Source organism: Triticum dicoccoides, chromosome 7A, assembly GCF_002162155.2.
Source record: "Triticum dicoccoides isolate Atlit2015 ecotype Zavitan chromosome 7A, WEW_v2.0, whole genome shotgun sequence".
In the NCBI taxonomy this organism is placed as follows: domain Eukaryota; kingdom Viridiplantae; phylum Streptophyta; class Magnoliopsida; order Poales; family Poaceae; genus Triticum; species Triticum dicoccoides.
In genome coordinates this window covers 600,348,419-600,361,874 of record NC_041392.1, presented here as the reverse complement: position 1 = coordinate 600,361,874, position 13,456 = coordinate 600,348,419, and the positions used below count along the sequence as shown (strand labels likewise).

Sequence of the window (13,456 nt, the reverse complement as noted above, 5' to 3'; positions counted from 1 at the left end):
CTTAAGCCATATAGTTCAACAACCCGGAGAGTCAGCCACGAAATTCTGGACTAGGTTCCTAACTAAAAAGAACCAGATCGCCGACTGTCCGGATGCCGAAGCCCTAGTGGCCTTTAAACACGGCACTCATGACGAATGGCTCGCCCGCCACATCGGCCAAGAAAACCCTAAGTCCATGGCAGCCCTCACGGCACTCATGACCCGCTTTTGTGCGGGTGAAGATAGTTGGCTGGCCCATAGCAAAAACAATGCAAGCAACGCTGGCACCTCTGAAGCCAGAAATAGCAATGACAAGTCCCGACGCAACAGACACAAGCGTCGAAACAACAATGACAACACTGACGATACGGCTGTCAATGCCGGATTCAGGGGCTCTAAGTCCGGTCAGCGGAAGAAGTCGTTCAAAAAGAACAATTCGGGCTCATCCAGCTTGGATGGCATACTCGATCGACCATGCCAAATCCACGGCACACCAGACAAACCACCCAATCATACCAACAGAGATTGTTGGGTTTTTAAACAGGCCGGCAAGTTAAATGCCTAAAGCAAGGAGAAGGGATTGCAAAGCGAGGACGATGACGAGGAGCCCCGGCCACCGAACACAGGGGGACAGAAGAAGTTTCTGTTGGGGAACGTAGCAGAAATTCAAAAATTTTCCTACGTAACACCAAGATCTATCTATGGAGAGACCAGCAACGAGTAGAAAGGGGAGTGCATCTACATACCCTTGTAGATTGCTAAGCGGAAGCGTTCAAGTGAACGGGGTTGATGGAGTCGTACTCGTCGTGATTTAGATCACCGATGATCCTAGTGCCGAACGGACGGCACCTCCACGTTCAACACACGTACAGCTCGACGATGTCTCCCACGCCTTGATCCAGCAAGGAGAGAGGGAGAGGTTGAGGAAGACTCCATCCAGCAGCAGCACAACGGCGTGGTGGTGATGGAGGAGCGTGGTAATCCTGCAGGGCTTCGCCAAGCACCACGGGAGAGGAGAAGAACTTGGGAGAGAGGGAGGGGCTGCACCAAAGGCATAAGGTGTGTTTGGGAGGCCCTCCTACCCCACTATATATAGGGATCCTAAGGGGGGGTGCGCCAGCCCCTAGGAGATCCAATCTCCAAGGGGGCGGCGGCCAGGGGAGGAGTCCTCCCCCCCCCCCAAGGCACCTAGGAGGTGCCTTCCCCTGCTGGGACTCTTCCTTTAGGGTTTCCCCAGGCGCATGGGCCTCTTGGGGCTGGTGCCCCACCCGGTGGGCCCCCGGGATCCTTCCGGTGGTCCCGGTACAATACCGATGACCCCGAAACGTGTCCCGATGGCCGAAACAGGACTTCCTATATATAAATCTTTACCTCCGGACCATTCCGGAACTCCTCGTGACGTCCGGGATCTCATCCGGGACTCCCAACAACATTCGGTAACCACATACAAGCTTCCTTTATAACCCTAGCGTCATCGAACCTTAAGTGTGTAGACCCTACGGGTTCGGGAGACATGCAGACATGACCGAGACGTTCTCCAGTCAATAACCAACAGCGGGATCTGGATACCCATGTTGGCTCCCACATGTTCCACGATGATCTCATCGGATGAACCACGATGTCAAGGACTCAATCGATCCCGTATTGAATTCCCTTTGTCTATCGGTATGTTACTTGCCCGAGATTCGATCGTCGGTATACCGATACCTTGTTCAATCTCGTTACCGGCAAGTCACTTTACTCGTTCCGTAACACATCATCCCGTGATCAACCCCTTGGTCACATTGTGCACATTATGATGATGTCCTACCGAGTGGGCCCAGAGATACCTCTCCGTTTACACGGAGTGACAAAATCCCAATCTCGATTCGTGCCAACCCAACAGACACTTTCAGAGATACCCGTAGTGTACCTTTATAGCCACCCAGTTACGTTGTGACGTTTGGCACACCCAAAGCACTCGTACGGTATCCGGGAGTTGCACAATCTCATGGTCTAAGGAAATGATACTTGACATTAGAAAAGCTTTAGCATACGAACTACATGATCTTGTGCTAGGCTTAGGATTGGGTCTTGTCCATCACATCATTCTCCTAATGATGTGATCCCGTTATCAACGACATCCAATGTCCATGGTCAGGAAACCGTAACCATCTATTGATTAACGAGCTAGTCAACTAGAGGCTTACTAGGGACATGGTGTTGTCTATGTATCCACACATGTATCTGAGTTTCCTATCAATACAATTCTAGCATGGGTAATAAACGATTATCATGAACAAGGAAATATAATAATAATCAATTTATTATTGCCTCTAGGGCATATTTCCAACAGTCTCCCACTTGCACTAGAGTCAATAATCTAGTTCACATCGATATGTGATTAACACTCAAGGTCACATCCCCATGTGACTAACACCCAAAGAGTTTACTAGAGTCAATAATCTAGTTCACATTTACCATGTGATTAACACTCGATGAGTTCTGGGTTTGATCATGTTATGCTTGTGTGAGAGGTTATAGTCAACAGGTCTGAACCTTTCAGATCCGTGTGTGCTTTACAAATCTCTATGTCATCTCCTAGATGCAGCTACCACGTTCTATTTGGAGCTATTCCAAATAACTGTTCTACTTGGAGCTATTCTAAATTGTTGCTCCATTATAAGTATCCGGTATCTCTACTCAGAGCTATCCGGATAGGTGTTAAGCTTGCATCGACATAACCTTTTACGACGAACTCTTTTACCACCTCCATAATTGAGAAAATTCCTTAGTCCACTAGTTACTAAGGATAACTTTGACCGCTGTCTTGTGATTCATTCTTGGATCACTCTTGTACCCCTTGACTGACTCATGGTAAGGCACACTTCAGGTGCGGTACACAGCATAGCATACTGTAGAGCCTATGTCTTAAGCATAGGGGACGACCTTCGTTCCTTTCTCTCTATTCTGCCGTGGTCGAGCTTTAAGTCTTAACTTCATACCTTACAACTCAGGCAAGAACTCCTTCTTTGACTGATCCATCTTGAACACCTTCAAGATCACGTCAAGGCATGTGCTCATTTGAAAGTACCATTAAGCGTTTTGATCTATCCTTATAGATCTTGATGCTCAATGCTCAAGTAGCTTAATCCAGGCTTTCCATTGAAAAACACTTTCAAAAAATAACCCTATATGCTTTCCAGAAATTCTACGTCATTTCTGATCAACAATATGTCAACAACATATACTCATCAGAAATTCTATAGTGCTCCCACTCACTTCTTTGGAAATACAAGTTTCTCATAAACTTTGTATAGACCCAAAATCTTTGATCATCTTATCAAAGCGTACATTCCAACTCCGAGATGCCTACTCCAGTCCTTAGAAGGATCGCTGGAGCCAGCATACCTTTTAGCATCCTTAGGATCGACAAAAACTTTCTGATTGTATTACATACAACCTTTCCTCACGAAAACCGGTAAGGAAACTCGTTTTGACATCCATCTGCCAGATTTCATAAATACAGCTAATGCTAACATGAATCCGACGGACTTTAAGCATCGCTACGGGTGAGAAAATCTCATCGTAGTCAACTCCATGAACTTGTGAAGAAAAAAAAAACTCTTCGCCACAAGTCGAGCTTCATGGACGGTGACATTACCGTCCACGTTCGTCTTCTTCTTAAAGATCCATTTATCTCAATGGCTTGCCGATCATCGGGCAAGTCCACCAAAGTCCATGCTTTGTTCTGATACATGGATCCTATCTCGGATTTCATGGCTTCTAACCATTTGTTGGAATTTGGGCCCACCATCGCTTCTCCATAGCTCGTAGGTTCATTGTTGTCTAGCAACATGACCTTTAAGACAGGATCACCGTACCACTCTGAAGCAGTACGCGTCCTTGTCGTCCTACGAGGTTCGGTAGTGACTTGATCCGAAACTTCATGATCACTATCATAAGTTTTCCACTTCAATTGGTGTAGGTGCCACAGGAACAACTTCCTATGCCCTGCTACACACTAGTTGAAGTGACGGTTCAATAACCTTATCAAGTCTCCACCATCACTCAACTCTTTCGAGAGAAACCTTTCCTCGAGAAAGGACCCGATTCTAGAAACAATTCATATTGCTTTCGGATCTGAGACAGGAGGTATACCCAACTGTTTTGGGTGTCCTATGAAGATGCATTTTATCCGCTTTGGGTTCGAGCTTATCAATCCTGAAACTTTTCCACATAGGCGTCGCAGCCCCAAACCTTTAAGAAACGACAACTTAGGTTTCTCTAAACCATAATTCATACGGTGTCATCTCAACGGAATTACGTGGTGCCCTATTTAAAGTGAATGTGGTTGTCTCTAATGCCTAACCCATGAACGATAGTGGTAATTCGACAAGAGACATCATGGTACGCACCATATCCAATAGGGTGCAACTATGATGTTCGGACACACCATCACACTATGGTGTTCCAGGCGGTATTAATTGCGAAACAATTTCCACAATGTCTTAATTGTGTGCCAAAACTCGTAACTCAGATATTCATCTCTATGATCATATCATAGTCATTTTATCCTCTTGTCACAATGATCTTCTACTTCACTCTGAAATTATTTGAACCATTCAATAATTCAGACTTGTGTTTCATCAAGTAAATATTCTCAACATCTACTCGAATCATCTGTGAAGTAAGAACATAACGATATTCACTGCATGCCTCAGCACTCATTGGACTGCACACATCAAAATGTGTTACTTCCAATAAGTTGCTATCTTGTTCCATCTTACTGAAAACGAGGCTTTTCAGTCATCTTGCCCATGTGGTATGATTTGCATATCTCAAGTGATTCATAATCAAGTGAGTCCAAACGATCCATCTGCATGGAGTTTTTTATGCGTATACACCAATAGACATGGTTCGCATGTCTCAAACTTTTCTAAAACGAGTGAGTCCAAAGATCCATCAACATGGAGCTTCTTCATGCGTTTTATACCATTATGACTTACATGGCAGTGCCACAAGTAAGTGGTACTATCATTACTATCTCATATCTTTTGGCATGAAAATGTGTATCCCCACGATCAAAATTCAATAAACCATTCCTTTAGGTGCAAGAGCACTTATTCAGGTTTAATACTAATCTTGATGGTAGAGGGAGCGTGCGATGTTAGATCACATCAAACTTGGAAACACTTCCAACACGTATCGTTAGCTCACCTTTAGCTAGTCTCCGTTTTATTCCGTAGCTTTTATTTCGAGTTACTAACACTTAGCAACCGAACCGGTATCTAATACCCTGGTGCTACTAGGAGTACTAGTAAAGTACACATTAACATAATGTATATCCAGTATACTTCTATCGACCTTGCCAGCCTTCTCATCTACCAAGTATCTAGGGTAATCTTGCTCCAGTGGTTGTTCCCCTTATTACAGAAGCACTTAGTCTCGGGTTTGGGTTCAACCTTGGGTTTCTTCACTAGAGCAGCAGCTGATTTGCCGTTTCATGAAGTATCCCTTCTTGCCCTTGCCCTTCTTGAAACTAGTGGTTTCACCAACCATCAACAATTGATGCTCCTTCTTGATTTCTACTTTCGCGGTGTCAAACATCGCGAATACCTCAAGGATCATCATATCTATCCCTGATATGTTATAGTTCATCACGAAGCTCTAACAGCTTGGTGGCAATGACTTTGGAGAACCATCACTGTCTTATCTGGAAGATCAACTCCCACTTGATTCAAATGATTGTTGTACTCAGACAATCTGAGCACAAGCTCAATAATTGAGCTTTTCTCCTTAGTTTGCAGGTTAAGAAAGTCATCGGAGGTCTTATACCTCTTGACATGGGCACGAGCCTGAAATCCCAATTTCAGCCCTCAAAACATCTCATATGTTTTGCGATGTTTCAAAAACGTCTTTGGTGCCTCAACTCTAAACCGTTTAACTGAACTATCACGTAGTTATCAAAACGTGTATGTCAGATGTTCGCAACAACCACAGACAACGTTCGAGGTTCAGCACACTGAGCGGTGCATTAAGGACATAAGCCTTCTATGAAGCAATGAGGACAATCCTCAGTTTACGGACCTAGTCCGCATAATTGCTACTATCAACTTTCAACTAATTTTTCTCTAGGAACATATCTAAACAGTAGAACTATAGCGTGAGCTACGACATAATTTGCAAAAACCTTTTGACTATGTTCAGGATAATTAAGTTCATCTTATGAACTCCCACTCAGATAGACATCCCTCTAGTCATCTAAGTGATTACATGATCCGAGTCAAACTAGGCCGTGTCCGATCATCACGTGAGACGGACTAGTCATCATCGGTGAACATCTTCATGTTGATCGTATCTTCAATACGACTCATGCTCGACCTTTCGGTCTCCGTGTTCTGAGGCCATGTCTGTACATGCTAGGCTCGTCAAGTTAACCCTAAGTGTTTCGCGTGTGTTCCGAGGCCATGTCTGTACATGCTAGGCTCGTCAACACCCGTTGTATTTGAACGTCTGAATAAAACACCCGATCATCACGTGATGTTTTGAAACAGCGAACTGTCGCAACGGTGCACAGTTAGGGGAGAACACTTCTTGAAATTGTTGTAAGGGATCATCTTATTTACTACCGTCGTTCTAAGCAAATAAGATGCATAAACATGATAAACATCACATGCAATCAAATAGTGACATGATATGGCCATCATCACTTTGCTCCTTTTGATCTCCATCTTCGGGGCTCCATGATCATCATCGTCACCGGCATGACACCATGATCTCCATCATCATGATCTCCATCATCGTGTCTTCATGAAGTTGCCTCGCCAACTATTACTTCTACTACTATGGCTAACGGTTAGCAATAAAGTAAAGTAATTACATGACGTTTAAGTTGACACGCAGGTCACAAATAAATAAAGACAACTCCTATGGCTCCTGCCGGTTGTCATACTCATCGACATGCAAGTCGTGATTCCTATTACAAGAACATGATCAATCTCATACATCACATATATCATTCATCACATCCTTTTTGGCCATATCACATCACATAGCATACCCTGCAAAAACAAGTTAGACGTCCTCTAATTGTTGTTTGCATGTTTTACGTGGCTGCTATGGGTTTCTAGCAAGAAAGTTTCTTACCTATGCATGAACCACAACGTGATATGCCAATTGCTATTTACCCTTCATAAGGACCCTTTTCATCGAATCTGATCCGACTAAAGTGGGAGAGACAGACACCCGCCAGCCACCTTATGCAACTAGTGCATGTTTTTCGGTGGAACCGGTCTCACGTAAGCGTACGTGTAAGGTTGGTCCGGGCCGCTTCATCCCACGATGCCGCCAAATCAAGATAAGACTAGTAACGGCAAGCATATTGAACAATATCGACGCCCACAACTACTTTGTGTTCTACTCGTGCAAAGAATCTACGCAATAGACCTAGCTCATGATGCCACTATTGGGGAACGTAGCAGAAATTCAAAAAATTTCCTACGTAACACCAAGATCTATCTATGGAGAGACCAGCAACGAGTAGAAAGGGGAGTGCATCTACATACCCTTGTAGATCGCTAAGCGGAAGCGTTCAAGTGAACGGGGTTGATGGAGTCGTACTCGTCGTGATTCAGATCACCGATGATCCTAGTGCCGAACGGACGGCACCTCCGCGTTCAACACACGTACAGCTCGACGATGTCTCCCACGCCTTGATCCAGCAAGGAGAGAGGGAGAGGTTGAGGAAGACTCCATCCAGCAGCAGCACAACGGCGTGGTGGTGATGGAGGAGCGTGGTAATCCTGCAGGGCTTCGCCAAGCACCACGGGAGAGGAGAAGAACTTGGGAGAGAGGGAGGGGCTGCACCAAAGGCATAAGGTGTGTTTGGGAGGCCCTCCTACCCCACTATATATAGGGATCCCAAGGGGGGGTTGCGCCAGCCCCTAGGAGATCCAATCTCCAAGGGGGCGGCGGCCAGGGGAGGAGTCCTCCCCCCCCAAGGCACCTAGGAGGTGCCTTCCCCTGCTGGGACTCTTCCTTTAGGGTTTCCCCAGGCGCATGGGCCTCTTGGGGCTGGTGCCCCACCCGGTGGGCCCCCGGGATCCTTCCGGTGGTCCCGGTACAATACCGATGACCCCGAAACTTGTCCCGATGGCCGAAACAGGACTTCCTATATATAAATATTTACCTCCGGACCATTCCGGAACTCCTCGTGACGTCCGGGATCTCATCCGGGACTCCGAACAACATTCGGTAACCACATACAAGCTTCCTTTATAACCCTAGCGTCATCGAACCTTAAGTGTGTAGACCCTACGGGTTCGGGAGACATGCAGACATGACCGAGACGTTCTCCAGTCAATAACCAACAGCGGGATCTGGATACCCATGTTGGCTCCCACATGTTCCACGATGATCTCATCGGATGAACCATGATGTCAAGGACTCAATCGATCCCGTATTCAATTCCCTTTGTCTATTGGTATGTTACTTGCCCGAGATTCGATCGTCGGTATACCGATACCTTGTTCAATCTCGTTACCGGCAAGTCACTTTACTCGTTCCGTAACACATCATCCCGTGATCAACCCCTTGGTCACATTGTGCACATTATGATGATGTCCTACCGAGTGGGCCCAGAGATACCTCTCCGTTTACACGGAGTGACAAAATCCCAATCTCGATTCGTGCCAACCCAACAGACACTTTCAGAGATACCCGTAGTGTACCTTTATAGCCACCCAGTTATGTTGTGACGTTTGGCACACCCAAAGCACTCCTACGGTATCCGGGAGTTGCACAATCTCATGGTCTAAGGAAATGATACTGGACATTAGAAAAGCTTTAGCATACGAACTACATGATCTTGTGCTAGGCTTAGGATTGGGTCTTGTCCATCACATCATTCTCCTAATGATGTGATCCCGTTATCAACGACATCCAATGTCCATGGTCAGGAAACCGTAACCATCTGTTGATTAACGAGCTAGTCAACTAGAGGCTTACCAGGGACATGGTGTTGTCTATGTATCCACACATGTATCTGAGTTTCCTATCAATACAATTCTAGCATGGATAATAAACGATTATCATGAACAAGGAAATATAATAATAATCAATTTATTATTGCCTCTAGGGCATATTTCCAACAGTTTCCAACTCAGGTCAAAACGGTGAACATGAGATACGCTACCCACATCCCCAAGAGGGAGCGCAAAAGCGCGCTCAGGGACATCTACGCGATAGAGCCATTCAATCCAAAATGTAATCCATGGTCGTCATGCCCGATCACTTTCGGTCGTCGGGATCATCCGACCAGTATCCGTCACAATGGTTTAGCCGCACTGGCCCTGGACCTAATAATTGATGGGTTCCACCTGACGCGAGTCCTGATGGACGATGGCAGCAGTCTGAAACTGCTCTATCAAGATACAATGCGCAAAATGGGCATTAATACATCACGGATCAAGCCCACAAAGACTACCTTTAAAGGAGTCATACCAGGTGTAGAGGCCTGCTGTACGGGCTCAATCACACTAGAGGTTGTCTTCGGATCTCTGGGCAACTTCTGAAGCGAGGAGTTAATCTTCGATATTGTCCCCTTGTCTAGGACCCCTTAGTCCAGGACTTCCGACTCGGTTATGTATTTCGATAAGGACTGCCCTAAGGACCCCTTATCGAGGACCCCTTAGTCCAGGACTTCCAAAGTGAGGAGTTAATCTTCTAAAGGAATCAAGTATGCTTGAAGATGTAAGTTAGTTGATGGTCTTGTGACAATAGATTTTTTGAATTTATGAGGAGGTCAGCAATAATAGTTGGCTTCACTCCTCTCACTAAAGATCAATTGATTCAGCTAACAAACTTGTTTACATGTTTTGGTCTCTTTACTAGCTATCTTATTCAAGATCATCTTTATTCTAATGGCTACTTCCAGAAGGCCAAATTTCTGGTTCATTTAATAGATCATACACTACAGTTTTTCTGACTCAGACTTTGCAACTTTCCATGCCATGTACATACGCACAACTAGTTGGCCATCTAATCAACATTACTACTAACATACTTATGCCCACGTCAAATTAAATAAAGGATGTAACATGACAGTGACATGAGACTAGCAATTTGGTGACGGTTCAGGTAATAAATCAAGTGAAAAGTATATGTAGTTCACATGGCCTATCACGTGGAGAGGGACTGAGGAAAATAAAATGCATTTATATGAGAATACACTGAAATGAAACAGATCCCTCAACTCATAGGCGCACTATTTTTTTATCTAAGAACTACATCGGTGAGAAGAACTACATGTAGAAGGAACGACTCCATATTATCACACATCTAGTATCAAAGATTAGTAAATCTGGTATATTTTGCGAGAGCTTGAAGTGAAGAGGTATAATATAGAGGACAGTTTGGCCTAACACACACTCTTTGAAAAAAGAGGTTGAAACATCCAGTCCCTCCATCAATCTGATGCACACAACCATAAACTTTACCAAATTCAGAAGATGTATAGATTACTTCTATCACCAATTAAATAGGAAGAACTAAAGGAAAAAACGATCAAGTGCACAAATTAACGCAAACTGGACATATTCACATTGTTCACATTTAGAAATGGTAGCGAGGACATAAAAGTTGACAACATACAAAGATAATGGTCCATCATAAATGGCTGCCACACATTAAAGTTGAGTAGGGAAAGGTTTGATAAGAAAAGAGACTCATGATGCAAATTTTCAGCATCAAATCTTGGACATGGCCATATGCTAGCCAAAGGTGACAATAGGGTGCTTCCCAATATCCCATAGTCTTATTCCTGAAACACGAAACACGAAGTTAAAAGTGATGAAAAGATTATCAACCTCAGACTGAACATGCAATATGCAAAGGCTTACCCTTTCTCCCTATATACAAGGTGTCCCTCAGAAAATTTTGCCACACATGGGCATGTCATCGAAGCTCCAGAGGTCCATGTTGCCAACGACATCCCGAGGCACATAAAACTTCAGAAGGCTATCAATCGGCTCGTCCATGCCATCATCCATAAGAAACCTCGTCAAGGCCTCGAAATCGACATCCTTGTTCTCCATAACAGGAGGCACCATTGAGTTGTAGGTGTTACTCTGGGCAAGTGCAGATTTAGCTCCTTCAGCAATCACCACTGAGTTGTAGGTGTTACCTTGGACAAGTGTAGATTCCGCTCCTTCAACTATGGTAGAAATGGGAGCAATGGAAGGTATATCTGGAGTCTTGGTGTCATAATCATAGTCCAACTCAGAGCAGCCAAAGGAGTTGCTTCCCTGGTCAGAGTAAAGATTCATAATAAAGGCTTCAACAGGGGAAGTAGAGTTCATTGTAGGAACAAATGACACATTGTCAGGCAGATCAAGTGGCTGGTTTGATGCGAAGTCAGTAAATGGGTACACGGAAGCATTTGGGCTGGCGAGGTTGTTCACTGATGGCATGACAGAGGGTTCTTGTGCCACGCATAGCTTGGGTGCTTTAAGAGTAGTAGGGCGAGCACGACGCTTCTGAGGAACTATTGGTTCCTTTGGAAAGTTAACCTTGGCCTTGTTGCCACGGATCCTGCGTGCTTCAACATCATAAGCTCTTGCAGCTTCTTCGGCACTATTGAAAGTACCAAGCCAGACACGTGCACCCTTGCTAGGATCTCTGATTTCAGCAGCCCACTAACCCTAGGGGCGCTGACGGATACCCCTGAATTGGTTCTTTCTCTTCCTTTTGGCTGAAGTACCATCAAAACCTGCAGTAGTCATGGTGCTTAAGTCATCTGAATATCAATGTCAATGCTAAGAGGGACCAACATGCACAAACTTATTCCACAAAAATTAAATAATTTCATCATGGGCATGAATTTATATGTAAAAAATACGATGATGGTAATGAACACCGAACCATGATGGATCAAGTTCGGGTGAAAGAACTAGTCAACCACAAAACACATAAAATAAAATCACAACTCAATAAACAAGAAAATACAGGGTCCTGATAAACAATACCTCATGTTTGACCTTTGGCATCATTCTAAAATTATTAGTCACAATTGCATTATAGATGATGAAGAATCAAGGATATTTTTTCCAGTCAGATTAAATGATTAGCAGAATAATCATTTAGACTCATAAATGAACCTTTGGAACAATCCTCACACAGACCTACAATCACCTAACAAGGAAACAATTTAAGAGGCCAAGGCCTCCAGGAAAAATGGAGAAATTTGGCCCTTTCCGTGGCTACCCCTTTTGACTAAATGGTAAGCTGATGGATCACCATCGAAGGTCGCAAAAATTATAAATCACCTCTAGCAACCAGAATATCTTCTTTAAAAGAAAGGGACAATGTCAAAAACATACTACCAACCGATCACATTAGACAAATGGAAAAGGCCTAACCCTTCACCCAAATAACTTCATGATAGCACATCCAATCCAAAATTGCTAAACAAATAGGAGTAACACCGCCCAAACATAGCGTTCGAACAACGGGCCTAACACATTTCTCTTCCTACCCAATCAAACGATCAAACCTTTTCTGAGAAAATGACACAATCAATCGCTAAAGGTAATCACACACAGATTAAAAACTAGTCCAAGCGACCCAGGTCTGATACCTTGGGAGAGGGACCTCTTGACGGCGACGAAGGGCTTGATCTCGACGGCCTCGTCATCGTCATCCTTCTCATCCACCTTACTACGCCCGAGCTCCAGGTCGGACTCCCCAGAGTTGGCCTCGAACTCTTTGAAGTCGGCCTCGTAGTCCTTGTTGTCGTCTAGGTCGACTCCCCCGTGCTCACCGAGCCCTGTGAAATGCCGGTCCCCGCTGCCGCCACACCGAGGCTTGTTCTTCTCGGCCCATAGAGCCGTCTTCTTCAGCTTTCGTGTCACCGTGGGAACCTTGACATCCGCTAGGGACGCTCCACCGCACATGATGGCCACTGGTACCTCGTCGAAGTTATTGCTATCAGGAGGGGCCTCACCGGAATTGGTAATTGGGTCGAATTTTTTATTGAAGCGGGGTGGGAGCGAGGCTGGTCCCCTATATACGTGATGGCCATGTGAAAGTGCAAGGTGTCTTGCGGTGGGTACCACACATCAGTGAGGGGCCGCGTGGCTGGTGGAAGGCACGAGGAAGGTTCCAAACGAGCGTTTCTACTCGGGAAAATCTTGCGCATTGGCCCCTTGGGAGAACTGGTATTTCTGGTATTGCCCTTGGGGAATGAATGGATGAATGTACATTTCACTTTCTTTCTTTGGAGGCAAGCAAACAGTTATTAGCTCAATATTAATTGTTGTACTACACATCTGTAGTACGAGTGTACTACTACTGTCGTACACTCTCCATCCCGGTTTACTAGACAGGTTCATCCAATCAAACTTTTAGGAAAAAATCTTCTTATAAATGATTATATTTAATGCATAGATTTTTGCAAATCACTAGCAAGAGTAATAATTATGGTTAGGAATAAACAAGG

At 44.7% G+C, this 13,456-nt stretch overlaps 1 protein-coding gene across 1 annotated transcript; it reads right to left on the bottom strand.

Moving 5' to 3' along the window:
* Positions 1 to 10,886: 10,886 nt before the first annotated feature.
* On the bottom strand, positions 10,887 to 12,911 carry LOC119334330 (ethylene-responsive transcription factor 1-like). The gene is given in 2 exon segments (XM_037606916.1): positions 10,887 to 11,755; positions 12,596 to 12,911. Coding segments are annotated over 2 exon segments (1,185 nt in total).
* Positions 12,912 to 13,456: the final 545 nt, after the last annotated feature.